This window comes from Vombatus ursinus, unplaced genomic scaffold (assembly GCF_900497805.2).
Source record: "Vombatus ursinus unplaced genomic scaffold, bare-nosed wombat genome assembly UNPS02014780.1, whole genome shotgun sequence".
NCBI classification, from domain to species: domain Eukaryota; kingdom Metazoa; phylum Chordata; class Mammalia; order Diprotodontia; family Vombatidae; genus Vombatus; species Vombatus ursinus.
The window spans coordinates 690,026-713,426 of NW_020954558.1; the positions used below are offsets into that span (position 1 = coordinate 690,026).

General features: G+C 38.7%; 2 protein-coding genes across 2 annotated transcripts; both read right to left on the bottom strand.

Annotated features, from left to right (window-relative positions):
• Positions 1-346: 346 nt before the first annotated feature.
• Positions 347-1,396, bottom strand: LOC114046032 (olfactory receptor 52I1-like). Its single transcript, XM_027866251.1, has one exon. The coding sequence runs from the start codon at positions 1,394-1,396 to the stop codon at positions 347-349; it is 1,050 nt and encodes a 349-aa protein (XP_027722052.1).
• An 18,816-nt stretch (positions 1,397-20,212) lies between these two features.
• Positions 20,213-21,262, bottom strand: LOC114046033 (olfactory receptor 52I1-like). Its single transcript, XM_027866252.1, has one exon. It carries the CDS (start codon positions 21,260-21,262, stop codon positions 20,213-20,215), a length of 1,050 nt encoding a protein of 349 aa, XP_027722053.1.
• Positions 21,263-23,401: the final 2,139 nt, after the last annotated feature.

Below are 23,401 nucleotides of genomic sequence, written 5' to 3' on the forward strand. Positions count from 1 at the left end.
TCTATTCAGCCACAGTTAGATGTGCTGTTAACTTGACTCTAACATAACAATGTCATTTTGATCTTCTTTGAGAACAAAGGACAACAACCAACCAACCAGGCTGGCTCATAGAAGTTGCACTCTTTGCTTATTGACTTAATGACTAGCCACCAAACTCAATAAATACCTTTTGATTGAAGACGTAAGATAAGAAATACAAATACGAGAGTGTCTGAAATGTCATCTTTAGTTTGGAAACAATTTAGGTAGGATGACTGTCACTATAGTTTGAGGAGTTGTACAAAATCCCCAATGTAAGATTAGCCCTGCCAGGAGGGAATGATAGACATACTTTCAATATCCTCACTTACATCTGAGGCTGTGCCACCCATTTGGATTCACTGTGTTCCAACACACACACTTGAATAGGTCTTTTCTCTTTTGCTGAGTTTTGGCAGATATAGCCAAGGATGCTGGTGGTCACTGCATTCCACACTCGTTCCCGGATGCACTTTATCTTCAGGCCATAGATAAGAGGGTTCAGCATGGGAGGGATGACTAAGTAGAAATCAGCAAGCAGAACCTGAGTGTGCAGGGGCACTACATGCTGCCCTAACCAGGCCATAGAGACAGACAATATGCCTGGTAAGTAGAAGAGGACCATGATACTCACATGGGAACCACATGTGCTGAGTGCTTTGACTCGTGCATCTTGAGAGGGGAGACTGAACACAGCCTGGAGGATCAGACTGTAGGAGGTGGCAATGAAGATCACATTAGTCCCAACAATGATGAAGGAAACAATCAAGCTATAAAGACTGCTGGGCATGTGATCACCGCATGCCAACTTGGCCACAGCCATGTGTTCACAGTAAGAATGGGGGACCACATGGGAAGCACAGTATGGCAGATGGACTACCATCCAGGTAATTGGAGTCATGGCTATGATTGCTCTTGATATAATGGCCATGCCCATCCTTATCATGGTCTGTGGTGTGAGGATGGTTTGGTGGTGCAGAGGTTTACAGATGGCTATATAGCGGTCAAAGGCCATGGCCAGGAGTAACCCTGTTTCTATTGCTGTGGTGGCATGGACAATGTACATCTGGGTGAAACAGGCAGCAAAGCCAATGATGCCATTGCCTGACCAGAAGATGTTCAACATCTTGGGAGTCACAGAGGTTGACATGACAATGTCCACAGCAGCCAGGACACATAGAAAGTGATACATGGGCTCATGCAGGGCACTGTCTGTCCAGATCACGGTCACGATGATAATATTTCCTAATAGAGCTACAGAGTACATGGCACTCAGTGGGACTGCCAGCCAAAGGTGGGCTGCCTCCAGCCCTGGGACACCCAGAAGGATGAAAGTAGCTGTGTTCAGTAATGTGTGGTTGGAAGGAGAGCCCAGCATCGTAGGGGAGACTTCTTCCCTGCAGATGAAGCCACAAAAGTGATCAGAGAGCAGAGGTCAGGGGCCCTAGGCTACTCATTTTAATCAGTGACCAAAGTCTAAATGTAGTTTTTGGACAAGACATGTTTGTCTTACATATCCAGGTGGCACTGACTTATTTCTATTTGGCCGTTTTGGTCTTTCTTCTTCAAGTAGGGCATATAGATGACCGTTAACCCATAAAGGCAATAGAGGAACACCATCCCCGCCACATAGGATTCACTAATACTGAGCTTTTTAAGTTGAACATATTTATTTGACCAGGATTTTTTCATTTGTGTTCTCTGTCTCTTTCTTTGTGCCTCTGTCTCTGTCTCTCTTTCTCTCTGTCATCCCTCTCTCCTTACCTCTTTCTCATCTTCCTCTCACATGATCAAGTTAGGAAAGAAGATCTTTCTTTCCATATAATTAAAGAGAAGGTAGTGGGAAAAGTCACTTGAACATCACTCTGACCTGCACTGGCTCATGGGAAGAATAGACCCAAATACACACAGTACAGTAAAGAAATACATTAAATTCAACAGGGAGATAGGAGTAAATGGGGAGAAGGGGGGGACTAGAAAGAGTGTAGAAGAGAAAAGGAGGAAATTGTCCTAAGCAAAACAAACTAAGAATTTTTGCAAATAATTTTAGCTTTTTTGAGGTCTCAAAAAATATAAATTTTAGGGGGTACTCAAGAAATGGAGAATAGCTGAACAAATTATAATATATTAATGTGAATGATTACTATTGTCCTATAAGAAAGATGAAGAGAACATTTTAAGGTGAACTTGGGAAGACTTGTATGAATTAATGCATAAAGAAGTAAACATAACTAGGAGAACAATTAATAAAATGACAATATATTAAAGCAAACAACTTTGAAAAAACGAGGAACTCTGATCAGCATAATACTAACCATAATTCCAGAGGATTCATGATGAAACCAGCTACCCACCTCCTGATAGAAAGGTGAAGGACTCAATGTGTAGAAAAGTGATTATTTTTAAATGGCCAAAGTTAAAATTTGTTTCTCTTGATTATGCATGTTTTAGCAGAGCTGTTGTTTTTCTTTCATCCTTAATTGATATTAGTGGATGTAGTATTGGAAAGACAAGAAAATGATTTTTTTCTGATTAAAATGTAAATTAAAAATAAATAGAATAGTGCACAGATTTTTCTGTCTTTCTTGAAGGGCAGAACTAGGATTTTAAAAAAAATTGAATTATAGTGAAACAAATTTATCACAATAAGAGCGTGTGGGGCAGTTCCTAACAATGGTAATTATATATGATTGAAATAGGCTGCTTCAGGACAGAGTTGATTTCCCAGAACTCAAGGCTCTTATGTATAGACTGAATAACCTTTGCAAAGATTGTTACAGAGAAAATTTCCCTTCAGGTTTAACTTTGGAGAGATTCCTTCCAATTTAGTTTTCACAAGCAAAAGTGGTAGGATGGAGTGTGATAAGATAGAAAAGGCAAAGAATTTGTATTCCCAGAGGATTAGTGTTCAAATGCTAAATCTGCCACTTATTACCTGTGTGTCCTTGGGCAAATTACTCCAAGATTTGTGTGAATTGATGCACAATGAAGTAAACAAAGGAAGCTCACTCCCTCTAACATCATCCATTTCTATAGTTGGAAAATGCAGCTATTTCAAAATTATTCCTATTATTGAACTTAAATTGGCCTTCAAGTAAATTCAATCTATTAATGATCTAGCTCTTGTCTCTGGAGCTACATGCGGCAGGTGGCATAACAACTTATCCTAAGTTATCTCTTTTCCATGATGTCATAGCATAGAAAGATTAGATTGACGCACCTGGATCCTGTTAATAGTCACTTTATTAGGATAAAGGTTTAAATACAAGACTTTATAGACCTTGGAACATGTTATAATAGGGAATTAGTTAACTTTGCAGGAACAATCACTGTGCCTGTGTCTCATTTTCTTCACCTGTAAAATTAAGAGACTAGACTCAATGTCTTCTAAGGTCACTTTTAGCTCTAAATACATGATCCTATAAAACTACATTGGAAACCTCACACTACATAATTGTGAGTTTTTATTATAACTTTACAAATCATTTTAGTTGTGACATGATTAATAATTCATTATAGAATCTCAAAACAAGAGTCTTGTTAGAACATAAAAGACCAGACTCTGGGAAGATGGAAACATGACCTTTTAGGGACATAAGTTTCTAGTCTTAAGAGAAGGTCCTGACTTCCAAAATAGAGAACCAGCCAAAAACCCCTTATGTAAAATTCAGTGCAAATAATTTAACAAATATCAGCTGAGCGCTTACCAAATGTCAGGCAAAGGGTGAGGTAGTAGGGATACAAAAACACAAACAAGATAACCCTCTGCCCTGGAGAAGTGTATGTGGAGGAAGAAACATTTCAACTGGTGGGCTTTTCTCTTACTTATCTGTAATCTAATGCTTGCCCTGGGGACCTACCTGCTGTGAGTGTGCCTGACTTAGTAAGCTGCAGACAGACAGTGCCTAACTAGGCCTCAGAGCAGGACAGATGTTTCTCTGGCAGGGATTTCTAAACTTGAAAAGAGTATGTATGGTAGAAGGGGAGGGTGGCATATAGCATTGACTCGTGGGTAGAGCACATGTCTAGTAGAGCATGAGGAATAGAATTTCTGATCCTCACTCTGCCACTTACAGAGAAATTGAGTGACCCTGTGCAGGTCACTTCATTGTATAAATTTTCTCTTTCTTCATATACAGCATGAGGAAGTTAGGACTGGAATGGCTCTTAGAAATCACCCAGTCTAACATTTTAATCTATATAATCTCCTCAGTCACTTTTCTGAGCCCTTTTTCCTCCATGGACGAATTCAGTAGCAGTTATTTCAACAAATTTTACTCACCCCATTCCAAACTTACCTTCTGTCTTACTGGGAATATTACTTTGAAAAAGTCCACTTAGATGAGTATGTTAGCCAGTACATAGATAAAAAGAGGGAAGGAAAAAAGAAGGAAGGAAGGAAAGAAGGAAGGAAGAAAGGAAGAAAAGAGGGAAAGAAAGAATGTAAGGAAGGAAGAGGGGAAGGGAGGAAAGGAGAAAAGAAGGGACAAAGGAGGGAGAAAGGAATGAAGGATAGATGGAGGGACAAAAGAAAGGAAGGAAGGAGGGAGGGAGGAGGGAAGAGGGGAAGGGAGGGAGAAAGGAAGAAGCATTAATAAACACCCACTGTATACCAAGCACTGAGCTAAAGGCTCTATAAATATTATCTCCTTAATCCTCACAATAGCACTCTGAAGTAGGTGTTAATATTATGCCCATTTTATAACTGAGGAAACTGAAGCAAACAGAGGTAAAATGACTTGTCCAAGGTGACATGCTAGTAAGTGACTGAGGTTGCATTAGAACTTGGATCTTCCTCACTTCAGATCCATCATCCGCACTGTGCCACCTAGCTACCATTACGGTGTAGAAGAATGGAATATGAACTCACCCTTCTTATAGGAAATTTAGATTTATGGGCACAGTTATTGTTCCTTCAAAGTTAACTAACTAATCCCCTTGTATAACATGTTCCAAGGTATATAAAGTCTTATATTTAAACCCTTATCCTAACCTAGTGGCTATTAGCAGGATCCAGGTGTGTCAATCTAATCTTTGTATGTTATGACATCATGGAGAAGAGATAACTTAGAATAAGTTGTTAGGCCACCTGCCCCATGTACCTTCAAAGTCAAGAGCTAGATCAATAGTTTGAATTTACTTGAAGGCCAATTTAAGTTAAATTATAAAAATAATTTTGAAATAGCTGCATTTTCCAACTATAGAACTGGATGATGTTAGAGGGGATGAGCTTCCTATCATTGAAAATACTCAAGAAATAGCAGGACACCTATCTAGGTGTTGCCTATTCTGGATCATCAGACTTGGAATGGGAAAAGCCTTAGTTAAACTCCTGCCTCAAAGATTTACTAGATCTGTGATTCTGGAAAAATCACTTAAGGTCCCTTAGCCTCCGTTTCCTCATCTGTAAAATAAGGACAATAATGGCACTCACTTCACAAAGTTGTCATGAGGCTCAAATAAGATAAAATATATGAAGTACTTTGCCAATCCTAAAGGTCACCAGTCTTACATTTCCACCTATTACATTGTTATTAGTCTGTGGCTCTAGTCATGTAACCTCTCAGTCTCAGTTTCTTCATTTGTAAAGAGATAATAGAACCTACCTCACAGGGAAGTTGGGAGGAAATGACAGAAAAATGGGTATCATTTTGAAGACCTTAAAATACTACCTAAATGTGGGTTAATGTCATCATTCTCTTAATCAGGTTGTCAATCCTCCCCACAGCACCACAAAGGGCCCTTCCAAAACTAAAATCCTATAATTCTTTACCTACTGTGAATATGTCCTACTTTAAAATAAACCCATTTCCTCTTTACATTGAGTCAGTTGGATGAGATCACTGCTGAGAGCTCCTCCATTTCAGAGATTCTATGATTTAATGACCCAAATCCCTTTTGCCCCTTCTCTCCCTCCATCATGGCATAATGTCATTGAAGTAGAGTCACACCTGGAAGGACCCTTGCAGGACATCTAACCTGAGCTCTAGACAGGTAAAGGGACTTGCACGTGGTCACACAGCTAATATGTCAATAAACAAAGGTGGGACTTGAAGTCAGGTCTCTTCATTCCAGATTCAGAACTTGTCCTTTCTACTGCATCCCCATTGCTTCTTCCTTCACCTTGAGGCTTGGCCTTCTTCTGGGGGAATTAATGAGAAGCCCAATGCTCCTCTTTGAGGAGACCCAAACCCCATGTCTCTCTTAGCCCATCGACTAACTCAGTGACCCACCTTCCTGGCTGACCTTTGCCAGTTTCCTCAGAAGTGGCCCCTCACTACCACTCCATGCTTGCCCTGATCCAAGGGAACAAGATCTTTAATGAAGTGTCTTAGCGGTAAAATGTGTGGTGACAGAAGGAGAAGAAAATGGATGAGAGATGGAATTGTACCTTTATATGGAAAAAGCAGCTTCTAGATTTGACCCACTTTTGCCCCTGAGGCATCCAGAACACCAACCCCGACCAGTCACCCAATTAAGCCCCAATATCACCCTCTTTTCCAAATACAGCGATTCCTCAGAGGCCTGGTTACTCTTGTCTCCCTAATGACCAGGGAAACAAACATGAAGAGTGATTTGATTTCTCATCCTGGCAGTGTCAATGACTCAATGAGGAATATGTTGCAAGTTCCTTTCCTTCTCTGGGCCCAGTTTTCTCATCTGCGAATGAAAGGCCTTAGGCTAGGTTTTCTCTATGGTCCTTACCTATTCCAAGTTACTATGATGTTATGAATCTTAACTGAGCTCCTTGGGACTGATTAAGCAGAGAAAAGGGAGCCCTGAGCATTCAAAGGACAACAAAGGGGTGCTGGGAAGGCCACAGTAGAACATCAACACTAATGAGGCTGGATGTCTTTGGCCCCCAGAGTCTCCCTTAGGGCCCAGTGAGGAAGTTCTCCTCACAGGTGTCATCACCTTGTCCATTTTCTGGGTCTCATTTGGAAAGGAATACTGAACCATGGCTGACATCCATGTGACCAGAGCCAATGAATAATAGCAGGGTGTGGCACTTTCATTCAGGTTTCCTGGAGCCTCAGCTGTGTTTCCTTCAGGACACTTAGAAAGGAGAGTGATAGAGGCTGTGGAGAACCAACTTAAAACTTATTCCTGTTAGATACTGAGTGACACAAACGAAAATATTACTTCTTACGTTTGCCAGCCTTGATGATACAAAGTAGTTTAACTCAATTTTAATGGCTTAAAACTTATAGTTGTGAGTTCTTTAAAATAGGCAAAGGATCAAAAAAGTTTTATTTGAAGATTTTTTTTAGGAAATTATATAGACTCAGCAACAATCAATGAAGATATTATTAGTTCAATACTTTAGGGATAATTTAATATTAATACTTTAATACTTTAAATTTGATAGGTATGAATTCTACCTCCTCCAATGCTGGTTGCAACCCCTTCTTTAAATTACTAGGAGCTGTTCCTATGGGCAAAACAAATCATAATCCTTCAATCTACCATGTGATTGATGACTCTCTCTGAACATAGCCAGTCTGTTCTTTCTACATCAGACACACAGTTGGTCACTAGGTCAATACTTGAAACCTTTCCAGCTTGAGAGGACAAGCCAGTACTTGAGCTCCACTGAAATAGCTTTTGAGAATTCAGGCCCATCCCCATGCTACAATGAGGCATCTGAATACAACTTTGGTGAATCAAATCATCATTTTATTAGTGTGGGAGCTTCCTCTTAAGAAAATCAAAAGCCAAAGGGCAGAGCCAAGATGGCAGTGTAAAAGCAGTGACCTGCTTGAGCTCTCCCCCAAACACCTCTAAATACCCATAAAATGTCTCTAAACAAATTCTAGAGCAGCAGAAGCCACAAAAAGACAGAGTGAAACAAATTTTCAGCGCAAGACAACCTAGATGGTTGATTGGAAATATCTGTTGCACTGGGCTGGGAGAGGAGCACAGTTCAGTGTGGGCCATGCAGGCTGTGCAGGCAAAGACCTAGCCTCAGTAAACCTGGAACAGTCCTCATGGGATTGAATCAAGCGGAGCTGTGGTGGTTTCCAGACTTCTGAACTCACAAACAGCAAGGACAACTTACAAGGTCAGTAGGAAAGGTATGTTTCACAGTGAGAGAGGATCTTACTACCAGCCCCATTCCCAGTGCAGCCCAGGGGCAGCAGCTGCTTCCAGTAATCTCGGTCCACAGATGGAAGGGGGATAAAGTTACTGGTCAGATGGGGATTGCAGGGATCTCTTTGCTGGCACTGAGGCAGGATTCTCTTCCTTTTCCCATGCTTGGATATTGGCCACAGTTCTGGGGGCAGTCCGGGGGCGAGGAGAAGTGCTGGTGTGGAGGAGCTTGAGATGGCAGTGGAGAGAGAATCCTCCTCAAAGTTCCAAGGCAGAAAAGAGTGCTTATGGTCTCTCATAGACCAGAGCACAGGCCAGGAACGGATCATACCACTTTGGAAGAAGTGAAAAATTATAGGTCCCTAGAAGTATCTCTGAAAATAGCTGCACAAAATCCCCAAAACTTCAGACAGTACATTCTTCACACTGGAAGAAGACCCCTACCTTAATAAAAGAGTTTATAACTCAAGTAATTGGCTGGGAACATGAGCAAATAGTGCAAAAAAGTCAGACCGTATAATCTTACTTTGGTGACAAAAAAGATCAAAATATACAGCCAGAAGAGGACAACAAAGTCAAAGCTCCTGCATCTAAAACCTCCAAGAAAATTATGAATCAGTCCCAGGCCATGGAAGAGCTCAAAAAGGATTTTGAGAAGCAAGTAAGAGAAGTTGAGGGAAAACTGGGAAGGGAAATGAGAGTGATGCAAGAAAATCATGAAAAACATGTCAACCACTTGCTAAAGGAGACCCTAAAAAATATTGAAGAAAATAACACCTTAAAAAATAAACTAACCCAAATGGCAAAAGAGGTCCAAAAAGCCAATGAGGAGAAGAATGCCCTAAAAAGCAAAATTGGCCAAATGGAAAAGGAAGTTCAAAAGTTACTGAAGAAAATACTTCCTTAAAAATTATAATAGAAACAATTGGAAGCTAGTGACTTTATGAGAAATCAAGACACTGTAAAACAAAACCAAAAGAATGAAAAAATAGAAGAGAATGTGAAATATCTCATTGGAAAAACAACTAACCTGGAAAATAGATCCAGGAGAGAGAATTTAAAAATTATTGGACTACCTGAAAGCCATGATAAAAAAAAGAGCCTAGATATCATCTTTCAAGAAATTATCAAGGAAAACTGCCCTAATATTCTAGAACCAGAGGGTAAAATAGAAATGGAAAGAATCCACTGATTACCTCCTGAACGAGATTCCCAAAAGATAACTCCTAGGAATATTATAGCCAAATTCCAGAGTTCCCAGGTGAAGGAGAAAATATTGCAAGCAGCCAGAAAGAAACAATTCAAGTATTGTGGAAACAATCAAGATAACACAAGATTTAGCAACTTCTACATTAAGGGACTGGAGGGCTTGGGATATAATACTCCAGAGGGCAAAGGAGATAAGATTACAACTAAGAATCACCTACCCAGGAAAACTAAGTATAATCCTTCAGGAGAAAAATTGGACATTCAGTGAAATAGAGGACTTTCAAGCATTCTTAATGAAAAGACCATATCTGAATAGAAAATTTGACTTTCAAGAACAAGACTCAAGAGAAGCATGAAAAGGCAAAATAGAACCTACTCACTCTGGCCTAGCTGCTGCATCAGTTGCTTTTCTGGACCAAAGATCTGACACAAAACATTCACTCTTTGCAGTACATTGTGCAATACTGAATGATATAGAATCATTGAATAAAACAAGACTGCTATTCAGCACAAACAAAAGTAGTTGAAATTGGTTTGAGTACTAGTCACTGTGGGTATGTCATGGGAGGCCAAGGAAGAAGGCCAAAAAAGTAAGAACAAGATGAAAAATCCTATAGTTAGCTCAAGAGGTTTTTCTGGCATATGTAGAACCCCTATTCTTATGTAAACTCTGGCCACTTCTCTCATTTTGTGATCCCCATCCCCTCTTTCCACATGTTCCATCTGCAACATGTTTCCTGCTGTTGAATATCAGCCAAGGCAGAGAATAAGCCCTCTGTTTGCTCTTCACAATGTACCACTAAATTCTTTTTTATTAGCAGGCCACATTCTATATTTCTTTCCTAAGCAGAATAATGATAATACAATGGTTTTCTTTCCTTCTCCCCACATGGGGAGCTAGCAAGAGTGAAGTAATTTATCTGAGTGAAAATGGCATGACAGTTCCTGTCTACCTTCCCCATTGCTGTTGACAGCACCACCATTTTACTAAATTCTCAGGCCCAGAACCTAGGGATCATATTTAACTCTATCCTTTTCACACCCTACCCCTAGGCCTCAATCTATTTCACCAGTAAGTCATATGCCATTTAGATATAACAGACCTTCACCTAGGTTGACCCTCATTCTTATCTGTTTCCATTGCTCCTGTCTTTATCATGTCTTAGGACAAATATCATCCTTTCCATGTTGGCCTCCTTGACTTTTGTCTTGTTCACATGCAACTATCTTAAAGAGTCTGTCAAAACCATCTATGCCCTGCCACTTTAACCTCACAGTTTCTACAACAGAAGCCTCTGAACATATGCCACTTTGTTCATGAGCTTGTGTAGACATTCTGGAAGCATATATTATTCCTGGGTTTAAAAAAAATGGAAAGCTTTGTCCTTAACATTTAAATGACCAAAATATGGAAGATAAATATCACTAAGAAGAAAGACATATTGGATACAATATGCTTTAAAAATGTAATATTAAAATATTCCCATGATATTAACTTATCTGGGTAAAAGATTAACTCTTCTTTATCCAACCTTGTAGATTTGGACCTGAAATTTTATTGATGCAGGGAGTTCTGGTTGAGAAAGTCTTCTACCAATGTAAATCAGTAACTGCTATGCAATGCATTATCTTAGAGAGTTACCTTGGGAACTGAGAGTACAGATGACTTATTGAACATCAAGCAGATACTATGTGTCAGTGGAAGGACTTAAACTAAGGTCTTTCTGATTTTGTACATTTCTCTACTCATTTTCCAGTCTCTCTTATTTCAACTTACAAGCAGTAACCTCCTGAGAACATAGGACTTGGTGGTTTATTAAGTTTGTAGCTGCTTTTGGACAGAGATAATTATTACAAGAAAATGGAAAAAAGTACAGAAAATGGAAGCAGGAGCCAATGAACCAATCTGTTCCTACATGGTAACCAAGGTGGCATTTCACTTTTGTGTTCAAGCATAAATGAACATATTTTGGATGAAATTGACCCTGCACAGGGAGTCAAGTTGTTACTCATATTAGTGTATGAATCTTATTAATGAGAAACAAAATTACTTTCCTCATTAAAAAAAATCAAAAGCCATACATAAATTATTAGGAGATAGTATTAGAACCTTCTTAGGCTCAGAAAAGTTGTGATTTTTTTCATGACCACTCAGTGAATCAGTTTAATATGGATGATATGGCTCTAGAGGTCTCAGAATTAAAGGGCATTGCATTCTGCTCCCCAAGGAAGTCTAATATGGGGGTCACATAATTTGGCTTTGAATTCTGGTCTGGCCCCGTAACGTCAGTGGCAGCTTCTGTAGGAGCTTGGTCATAGACCTGGTTCCCTCTCATGTCTAGAGGGAATCCTGGAAGGAGATCAATAACCTCCTAGTTATTTGATGGAGGTGTGTGTGTGTGTGTGTGTGTCTGTGTATGTGTGTGTGTGTGTATGTGTGTGCATCAGGCAGAGAAAAAACAACCATCTTACACAGCAGCATGCACCCTAAATTTCAAGAGTGACCAAATATAGGGTTCCTAGTGGGTGGAGTTCTAGGGTTTTTCTTGATTGGGAGCACATTTACAATGAATCAAATGGTGTCTGTGTTGCTCACCTTGATCCTGTCTACCACGAGAGAGTAAAAGGGAAACTATTGAGTCATAATTGAGTACAATTCTGAGTAATCACATTGTCCCTTAATATTAGCTGTGAAAGAGTCAAAATGATTGCATGATGGCATGGTCAGTAAGACTACCAAACCTGACTTACTACAAAGAGCAACACTCTATCCATTAAGACATGGAAGATCTTAGGGAAGATAGCAGTGTTAGCAAACTAGCATGATAAAAGATAAATTAAAATACTGATGATTTTGTGAGTTTATTACTATTTTTTTAAAAAAACCTGAAGAAGTTTAAGTGCCATTTACAGTAATGATCAATATATTAAGTATTTGGGTATTATTTGACCAATTAAAGCCCAACAATTTGCTATTTAAAAAAAAAAAGAATTAAAACATAAAGATGGATAGATGCAAAATTCCAATTCCTAAACCAGAAGAGTATAAAGCAAAGAAATTAAAATATAGATCAACATCATTAATAAATATTTTAAAAATAAATAAAATCCTACACAAACTATTATGGCAATTTATCTCCCTTTAAATCATTCAATCTCATTTAATTGGATTTCTATGTGAAATGCAAGGATGGTTTCAATGTGAACAAAACAAGTAATTTAACCAATGATATGAAAAGTCCAAAGAATTCAAAATCACATCATTATGTCTGTAGATTGAAACAAAAGCTTTGGTAAAGTAGTATCCTTCCATCTCTTGGTCTCCCTCCTCCTATACCTGTTCTTTGTCCTCATTCTTGGTTCTACTCACCACCATATTCCCAGTCCCTGAGTTGCTTTATTGTCCTTTAGACCTATTGTGTTTTCACATTCATCTTGTCAAAATCTTGAATCCAGAGCTAACCAGTTAAAATATACTCCTTTCTACCCTTTGCTTCCTTGACCCTCCCTAATCCTATCACCATACACACACCCCCAGATTTTGAGTTATCCCAATCCTATGGTACATCTAATGCTTATCCGTTGGTGGAATGGCTAAACAAATTTCAGTACATGAATGTAATGGAATATTACTATGTTGTTAAGTATTAATTAATTTGAAGGATTTAAGAAAGCATGAGAAGATTCATATGAACTGATATGGACCTTTTCTAGTCCTTGAAAAATCAGGATTGTAAGCTACAGAAACAAATGTCTGTCCCATGCATTACCTATGAGAAGAGCACTTGTGTATTTGGGGGTCAAAGAAAGAGTACAGATGAAAAGCATGAATAGGGGAAAGTTGGACTAATATAGATCATCTGAAATAAGATTATAGATCACTGTCTGACTCTTGGCAGTTCAAGGAATCAGAGGCCTCAAACAGTGCAGTGTCCATTTCAGTGGAGAGAAGGGGGCAGATCAGAATGATAATGTAGCAGAGACAGGGTAGTACTAGAAACCTGAAACTGGAATCAGGAAGATCTGAGTTCAGATGTGACCTCAGACACTTACTTGCATGTGACCCAGGACAAGTTGCTTCACTTTTTTCAGCTTCAGTTTTCTCTTCCATAAAACTGAGATGATAACAGTGCATACTTCCTATGGTGGTTGTGAGGATCAAATGAGATAACATATATAAAGCACTTTGCAAATATTAAATTGCTACGTGAAGGTTATCTACTATTATTTATTGTCATTGTAGAGATAGAATCCAAAAGACTTGGCATCTATTTGGATATGTGTGGTAAGAGAGAATGAGGAGTCACAGCAAGGCTGCAAACCTACATGCCTGGCGGGATGGCAGGAGGTAGTGCCCTCAACTAAAATAAGGAATTTAGTTACAGGGTAGGGTTCAGGGGAAGAGAAGGGTTCTGTTTTGGACTTGCTGAGTTTAAAATATCTGAGGGATACCCAGTTTGAAATGTTTAATAGACAATTGGTGATGTGAAACTGGATCTCAGGAGAGGCTAGGAGTAGCTTTAAAGATCTGGAAGTCATCTGCAGAGAGATAATTAAACCAATGGAGAGAAGAGAAAAGGGCCCAGAACAGAGACTTGGGGAACAGACACAGTCAGGGATGTACTATGAATGTTGACCCAGTAAACTAGATTGAGGAAAGATCAGAGATGTAGGAGAACCAAGAAAGAACAGTATCATAGGGTTCAGTTTAACTTTATTTTTCTTCTCCTTTACATTGGCACATACATTTATATATACATATTTTACATGCTTGTATATATATATATATACACACATATATATGTATACTATACATACATGCATATGTGCACGCACACACACATGCTCGCGTGCGCGCGCACACACACACACACACACACACACACACACTTTTGCCAACATTGAGTAGAAGTGGAAGAAATCTGAAAAGCTTCTGGGATGTTCACTCTTCCTTTCCCTTTCAATTTGTGCATATTTGATCCTCGTTTCTAAGTAAAAAAGGGACTTAATTCCCCATCCTCCCTTTAGGTGTTTATACAATCTACTTTCTATTGGGTCAGAAGGAATGGGTAGGTCATTGGGATTGCAGACAAGAATGACAATTAGGTATTGCGTTTCTTCAAGTTGGATGAGTGCAAATTCAGTGCCAACACTCAGAGAGAATCTAGGATGAGCTGAGGGGAAAATCTCATCCCACCATTAAGAATTCAAGTCTGTGCTGATCTCCTCTAGAACTTGCAGAGTGTAAAGCTTGGTCAAAAAAAAAGGTGCATGGAAACTTTTTGTTGAATTATTAACTGATTTTTTTTGTCTTTTCTGAAAATGTACAGAAAGTTTGGCTAATTGCAAGTTTTGTATGTATGTTTGTTTATGCAGGTTTGTACAATGTTGTAAAGAGGGAATTCAGCTCAGCCCCAGGCCTGCTTCTGAAAGTGATTCCAAGGAACTGTGCAAAAAGCAAACAGGCAAAACTATGAATGCCATCAAACTAAATGAGCCCTGAGGACAAGAAATCAGCTTCCTTATCCAATGTAAAAGCTAGATATAGCCTTGAGTCTAGAAATAAGGCTTGTACTTTCTACTGTGAACTTTTAAAGGCATTTTGGTTCGTAACCTCTTATTTTCTTAATCAGTCCTGATAGAATCATACCCTATCTTTGCAGCCTGTGACATTATTAATCATACTCTTTTCTCCTGACCTCTAGATTTGCATCTCCAACTGCTTATTGAACATCTTGAACTGAATGTCACATAGACATCTTGAACTCAACAAGTCCAAAACAGAACTTATCATATTTCTTCCCAAACCCTAACTCTTCTGAATTTCCCTCTTACTGTTGAGGATACTACCATCTTCCCAGTTACTCAGGCTAACCTTGGTGTCATCCTCAACTACTCACTCTCAACCTCCATATCCAATGTATTGTCAAGTCCTGTCAACTTGACCTCCATATACTTTCTCATATACAACCTCCTTCTCTCCTCTGACATTTCCTTCACCTTGGTGGAAGCCCTTATCTCTGTATTTATGCAGTATTATTACAATAGCCACGAATAGGAATCCCTGCTTCATTTCTTCTGACTCCACTCCATCCTTCACACAGCTGCCTTTGACTTTCTTAAAAAGGAGGTATAACCATGTCACTCTTCTTATTCAATAAACTCCAATGATTCCCTATTACCTGCAGTGTCAATTATAAAATCCTCTGTTTGGCTTTTAAAAACTTTTATAACCTATCCCCTTTCTGCCTTTCCAGTCTTTTTATACCTCACTCCCCTCACATATTCTACAATCCAGTGACACTGGCCTCCTGGCAGTTCCTTGTACAAGACACTTCATGTCTCATGCTTTTTCAGTGTCTATCCCACAGGCCCAGAATGGTCCCCCTTCTTTGTCTCCACTCTCTGGCTTTCTTAGTTCCTTAGCTAAAATCTTGCCTTCTGCAAAAAGTCTTTCTCAATCCCCAGAATGCTAGTGCCTTCCCTCTGAGATTATCTCCAGATGTTCCAATCTCCACTGAGCCTCTCTTTATTGGGTCTCTGCTACTGTCATCTGCTGTATAGCAGTTGTTAAATATCTTTCCATGTATGGAAAATTCATTTTAGCACCTTTCAGCACCATTGTGTAAAACCCACAGTCACACCCAGCCAATGAAAAGGGTCTTATGGTTAGTACAGTCCTTTCAAGCATTTTGCTTCTGTGTCAGCTGTTACTCCTTGAATTTTCTCTATTATTTTGGTTAGGTGAATTCGATTCAGCTTCAAACATACTTGTGATTGCTATGCTAAGTCTATGTCAATCATCCCCAGGATAGGGGCTGGATAAAAGTTATCACCACTGTGCTTTCCTGTTAGCAAAGAAATTACTATTCTCTCTACAAAAAAAAATTCTAAATGATAAGATGAATTTTGGCAGATAAAAATTAAAAAAACAAACTTGTTTGTACAAATAAACAATATAACTTGCCTAAGAATAATGGATTCAAATTGTGAAAAACCTCTTTGCTTTAAACAACTCTGATAAAAGACTGAAATATAAAATCTATGTGTGCTTTAACATATGTCAGATTAAGAGCTACTCCCTGGAAGGTAAGTTGTCAAAATAAATAAAAGGGTAGTTTTTAAGGAAAGACAAGAATTACCAACAACCATCTGAAAAAAATGTTGAAGGACACTAATGGACACATAAATGCAAATTAAAGTAACTCTAAATGATCACTTTTGGTGACAAAGGTTGAGACTTGTGATTTTATCAGTGAAGGGAATTCCCAGTAAGGGATCAATACATACTATAATCCACATTGGGAACTTCCGTACAGTTGTCTGGGACACTGAGTGATTAGGTGACTTGCAAAGTATCCAATATCAGCATGTGGTAGGGGCAAGACTTAAATCCAGAGCTTCTTAACATCAACATAACTTCTCTCTAAATGTAAAAATTAGGTGTAGATAGGACTATGAGGAAATAGAAATAATAATTGAGTTGGCAGGACTGTGGATTACTCTGATCATTTTGGGAAGGAGTTTGGATTTGCCCATGTTGCAAAATTATTTATACCTAGAAAATCTATTACAAAGAGGATATTTGACAGGGAAGGAGAAAAAGGCCTATCTGCAGAAAAAATATTTGTAGTACCAGTAGGTGGAATAGAAAAATAGAAGTAAACCACATGTCCAATGATAGAAGCCTGGCTGAATAAATTATTCCAGATCAATCTATTCACCTACAAGCATTTAAGAAGCACCTATTGACTTCATGATTCTGTGCTGGTATGTAATGTAATATAATTGAATCATAATGACAATAGAAATAATTGAAGGAAATGGACTTAAATGAAGTAACATAGAATAAGGCAAAAGATTCAAAGATAATGTATACCAATTATAATATTAAATAGCAATGACACTAAAATAAAAGAATGATCATTAGTATTACCTTGTTAAAGTTAAAAGTATACCTCCTCAAAACTGTCTGCACCTCACTTTCTCTGATTGGAAGTTAGAGACTTTTCCTCCTCTAACTATTCAAAAAGTGTCATATCCTTACCTTCTTCATTTTCTACATATCCTCAAAGGCTCAATTCATACCACCTACTCCATGAAGCCTTCTCTGATCCCTTCCTATTCAGGGTTTAAATAGCACTTTGTAGGATAATAGGAACTACATCTCAACTTATCCATGTATCTAAAAGGAAACTTTCTAAGGTCTTGGGTGAGGGTCAGAGAACAATTCAAGATGAAACTGAACTCATGAGTATTGGCTGATAAATGTATTCTGGTGCATTCGATAAAATGGGGAAGTAAAGAGGACAGGTTCTGAGGGGAAATTGAAGGCTTTTTATCAGAACATCTTGATTTGGGGGAAATCTAAATGTCTTTGCTTATATCTATGCCTTTCATCATGTTGTTAGAAATAGAGAGTGGAGTCCTAGGAAGAGGTTGATGGATGAAGGTATGGATATCAGAGTCATCTGCATGAAAGTGGTGATTGAATAGGAGATGAAATCATTAAAGGAAAATGTATATAGAGAAAAGAGGGCCAAGGAGAGCACTTCAGAGGATACATGTACATTAAAGGTATATAGTGTAGGCACCTAATAAATGTTTGTTGAATAAAAGAACGTTTTACTAGCACCTTAATTCAACATTTTAGAAACTGAACATCTTTCTCAGAAAATATACTCTCCCAATTTCCCTTTTCCTTTTGTACCATTTTCTCCTAATTAGCCAAAGTTGAGGTCTCTGTCATCATTGGATGTGGGAGATGAGAAAGAAAAGTCAATTAATTACAAGTTCTATTGATCCTAACTCCACAATATTTCTATTATTCATACAATTACCTCCATTACAATAGAGACTGCTCAAATTTAGGCCTTCATCTCTCAGCTGGTCTATCACAATGCAATTCTAACTGTTTTTAACACTTTTAATCTCCCCTCTCTCCAATTCATACTCCATCCACTAGCCATATAATGTACTTAAATGCAAGTCTGAAAAGCATTTTTGTGCTCAAGAGTAGAATGATTTGTTACTATGGTGTTAATGTTAATTTACACAGTCTTTTAAACAACTCTGTGACAATTGGTATAGATAGCATGTATTAAGGCATGAAAATAGTGGCACTCTCAGAGCTACTCACATCTGGATAAATGTCCCACTTTCTGGAATTATAGACTAGCCAGTTGTCACATTATAAATTAATTAATTAACAGATGTAAGCACATCATTTTTTGTCATAAGATGACATCACAACTACATAGGAGTAGCATACTCCTTTCTCTCAGGTGTGCTTGAACTCTCCTAAAACTAGGAGGAAAGTCAATTGACACCCAGGTGTAATAGAGAGCTAAATCTGTGATCTGAAATATACCACCAATTAACAAAAATACAATTTTTCTTCTATATGCTCTTTGAACCCCCATCTCATTACTTGGAATCTTCTTTCATTTGTCATGACCCTCCTCATTCAGAGAATACTTCACTCCTTACAGTCAGTCTTCTCATTCATTGAAACAATTAGGCAGGATAAAACCCAAAGTGTTAAAAAAAATACTTTCATGTGGATCCCAGTCAACCTAGAAGTTAATACTCCCCCTTTTCCTTTCAACATCCAGCTCCACTTCAGCTTGTAAAAGAGTAGCAGCAGGAGACAAAAAGGATTAGTTTTTAAATGGGTGTAGATTTTATTAGCACTCTGAGGCAATAGATTTCTGCAATGGCATTCACTATTCTTGTGAACAAAAAAAAATCCAAGTTTATTTTTGTTCAAATCTAACTGAAGTTTAGCAATTCCATCAGTTATGAGTTTTTCAAAAATATTATTTTGAGAAGGAGTCCTTAGGCTTTACCAGAATGCTAAAACACACACACACACACACACACAGAATGAGGGAGAGAGAGAGGGAGAGAAACTCTTGTTCCAGAAAGGATTCCTGGTCAAGAATAAATTGGGATAAATAATCACTAAGGTCTTTTCCTGCTCTAATACTCTTTTTTGATGATTCTCTTACTACTAAGTACATCTATAGGTCCTTTGTAACTTCATAGCCTGTGTTGGGGCAAACACTTCCATTTTCAAAGGTACTCTAAATGTTTTATAATAGATCTGAAAGCTGTCCCACATGTTAACAAAAGAAAATATTTAAACAAAGATTTTGTGTTATCAGTACTCAATGAAACCTAATACATGACTGAGAAAAATGCCTTAATCTTGGAGAACAGTTTTATTCCTTGGCAAATTGCAAAATGCTTTTCTTATATTTCCAACTATCATGTCCTTATGAAGGATCCCAAGCATCCATTGGAGTAACAGATGTAGGACGTAAAGCCCAATACAATTGAGAAAGTGGAAAGTGATTAGCAAAATGAACCCTTTCTCAGGGGATTGGTATTTTAATGTGTTATATCAGTGGATATGGGAAGACTAAAATGCCTTCAAGATGTAGCTACTTTTAAGTCTTAGCTCAAATCCTGCCTTCTACAGGATGCCTTTGCCAATCCCCTGAACTGCTAGTGCCTTCCTTTCTGTGATTAGCTTCAATTTTCTCTGTATATATCTTGCACCCATGACATCTCCCCCATTAAAGTGTAAACTCCTTGAGAGCCAAGTTCATGTTTGTCCCTTTCTTTGTATCCTCAGTGGTTAACACAGTGCCTGGCATAGAGAAGTAGTGATAATTGCTTGTTGACTCACTGGCAACCACCATCTCAATAAATACTTTTTGGTTGAAGACACAAGATACGGAATATAAATGCCAGAGTATCTGAAATGGGATGACTAGTTTGGAAATGATTTAGAAAGGATGGTTTGAGGAGTTCTACAAAATCCCCAGTGTGAGACTAACCCTGCCAGGAATGAATGATAGTCATAAAGACAACATTTCCATATGTCCACTTACTTCTGAGCCTGTGCCTCCCATCTGGATTCACTGTGTTCCATTACAAACACTTGAGTAGATCTTTTCTCTTTTACTGAGTTTTGGCAGACATGGCCAAGGAGGTTGGTAGTCACTGCATTCCACACTTGCTTCCGGATGTGCTTTGTCTTCAGGCCATAGATAAGAGGGTTCAGCATAGGAGGAAGAACTAGGTAGAAATCAGCAAGCAGCACCTGGGTGTGCAGGGGCACTACATGCTGCCCTAACCAGGCCATATAGATGGACAATATGCCTGGTAAGTAGAAGAGGACCATGACACTCACATGGGAACCACATGTGCTGAGTGCTTTGACTCGTGCATCTTGAGAGGGGAGACTGAACACAGCCTGGAGGATCAGACTGTAGGAGGTGGCAATGAAGAACACATCAGTTCCAACAATGATGAAGGAAACAATCAAGCTATAAAGATTGCTGGGCATGTGATCACCGCATGCCAACTTGGCTACAGCCATGTGTTCACAGTAGGAATGGGGGACCACATGGGAAGCACAGTATGGCAGATGGACTACCATCCAGGTCATTGGAGTCATAGCTGTGATAGCTCTTGTTATGATGGCCATGCCCATCCCCATCATGGTCCGTGGAGTAAGGATGGTTTGGTAGTGCAGAGGTTTACAGATGGCTATATAGCGATCAAAGGCCATGGCCAGGAGTAACCCTGTTTCTATTGCTGTGGTGGCATGGACAATGTACATCTGGGTGAAACAGGCAGTAAAGCCAATGATGCCATTGCCTGACCAGAAGATGTTCAACATCTTGGGAGTCACAGAGGTTGACATGACAATGTCCACAGCAGCCAGGACACATAGAAAGTGATACATGGGCTCATGCAGGGCACTGTCTGTCCAGATCACGGTCACGATGATAATATTTCCTAATAGAGCTACAGAGTACATGGCACTCAGTGGGACTGCCAGCCAAAGGTGGGCTGCCTCCAGCCCTGGGACACCCAGAAGGATGAAAGTAGCTGTGTTCAGTAATGTGTGGTTGGAAGGAGAGCTCAGCATCGTAGGGGAGACTTCTTCCCTGCAGATGAAGCCACAAAAGTGATCAGAGAGCAGAGGTCAGGGGCCCTAGGCTACTCATTTTAATCAGTGACCAAAGTCTAAATGTAGTTTTAAGACATGTTTCTCTTACATATCCAGATAACACTGACCCATTTCTATTTGATTGTTCTGGTCTTTCTTCTTCAAGGAGGGCATATAGATGACCATTAACCCATAAAGGCAATAGAGGAACACCATCCCTTACATAGGATTCACCAATCCTGAGCTTTCAAGGTGGACATGTGTATTTTACCAAGATTTGTTCATTTGTGTTCTTGGCCTCTGTCTTTGTGCCTCTGTCTCACTATCTCTCTATCTTTGTCTCTGTCTTCCTCTGTCTCTCATTCCTTCCTTCCCTTTACTTCTTCTTCATCTTCCTCTCACATAATCAACTTGGGAAAGAAGACCTTTGTACAATCAAGGAGGAGGGAGTGGCAAGAGCATCTGATACTTGAACCTCATTCTATCCTGAACTGGCTCATGGGAGTAATAGACCCACATACACATAGTTCAGTAAAGAAATACATTTCATTCCATAGGGAGAGAGGAGGAAAGGGGGAGAAGGGCGAAGGAAGAATTGGAGGGAGGGTAGAGTAAAGGAAGGATTTGTCCTAAGGTTAAGCAAAAGAAACTCTAAGAATGTACCAAAAAAATTAGCTTTTTGAAATCTCAAAGAATATTAATTTTAGAGAGTACTCAACAATTAGAGAACACCTGAACAAATTATAATATATTAATGTTACAAATTACTATTGTGTTATAAGAAATGATGAAGAGAATGTTTTAAGAAAAACTTGGAGTTAGGAGGACCTGGGTTTAAATCCTGCCTCAGACACATGATACTCACGAGCTGTGCCCTGGGCAACTGGGCAAGTCACTTTGCTTTGCAAAACAACAACAACAACAACAACAAAAACTTGGGAAGACTTGTGTGAACTGAAGCATAGTGAAGTAAACAAAACCAGGAGAACAATTAATATAATAACAATATGTTAAAGACAAACAACTTTGAAAGTAGGAGCTCTGATCAGGCAATGAACAGCCATATTTCCAGAACACTCATGATGAAACAAGCTATCCACCTCCTGATACAAACATGAAGGACTCAAAATGTAGAAAAGTGATACTTTATTTTTAAATGGCTGAAGTTAAAATTTGTTTTCCTTGATTATACATGTTTGTAGCAGGGTTTTTGTTTTTCTTTCATTCTCAATTGAAGTTAGTGGGGGTAGGATTGGAAAGGGAAGAAAATGGACTTTTTTCTGATTAAAATACAAATTAAAAATAACTATAACAGAATAGAGTACAGTTTTTCTGCCTTTTCTGAAGGGCAGAACTATGATAAAAAAATTGAATTATATCAAAACATATCAACCACAATAAAAGGCTGGGAAGGGGGTAGAATTTCTAACAATGATAATTACATATAATTGAAATGGGGCCTCAGGACAGAGCTGATTTCCCGGAACTCAAGGTTCTTATACACAGACTGAATAATCTTTTCAAAGATTGTTACAAAGAAAGTTTCCCTTTAGATATAGTTTTGGAGAGATTCCTTCCAGTTTGATTTTTAGCAAGCCAAAGTTGTAGAATGGAGTGTGATAAGGCAGAAAAGGCAAAGGATTTGTAGTTACAGAGGACTAGGGTTCAAATCCTAGTTCTGCCACTTATTACTGTGTGACCTTGGGCAAGTTGCTCTGCCTTCCTGGGTCTCAGTTTCCTTGTCTGTAAAATGAAGGGACTAGACTCAATGATTTTTAAGGCTACTTTTAGCTCTAAATACATGATCCTATGGAACTACTTTGGAAACCTCACACTATATAATTGTGAGTTTTTATTATAACTTTATAAATCATTTTAGTTGTGACATGATTAATAATTTATTATAGAAGCTCAAAACAAGAATCTCCTTAGGACTCAGGAGACCACAGTCTAGGCAGATGGAAACATGACCTGTTTGGGACATATGTTTCCAGTCTTAAGAGAAGGTACTGACTCTCAAAATAGAGAACCAGCCAAAAAGTTTTTATGTAAAATTCAGGGCAAATAATTCAACAAATATCAATTGAGGACTTACTGAATGTCAGGCAGACAAAGTGT

Excerpts from the sequence above, each read along its gene's own strand:
- LOC114046033 (XM_027866252.1), bottom strand. The coding sequence starts at position 21,262 with ATGCTGAGCTCTCCTTCCAACCACACATTACTGAACACAGCTACTTTC.
- LOC114046032 (XM_027866251.1), bottom strand. The coding sequence starts at position 1,396 with ATGCTGGGCTCTCCTTCCAACCACACATTACTGAACACAGCTACTTTC.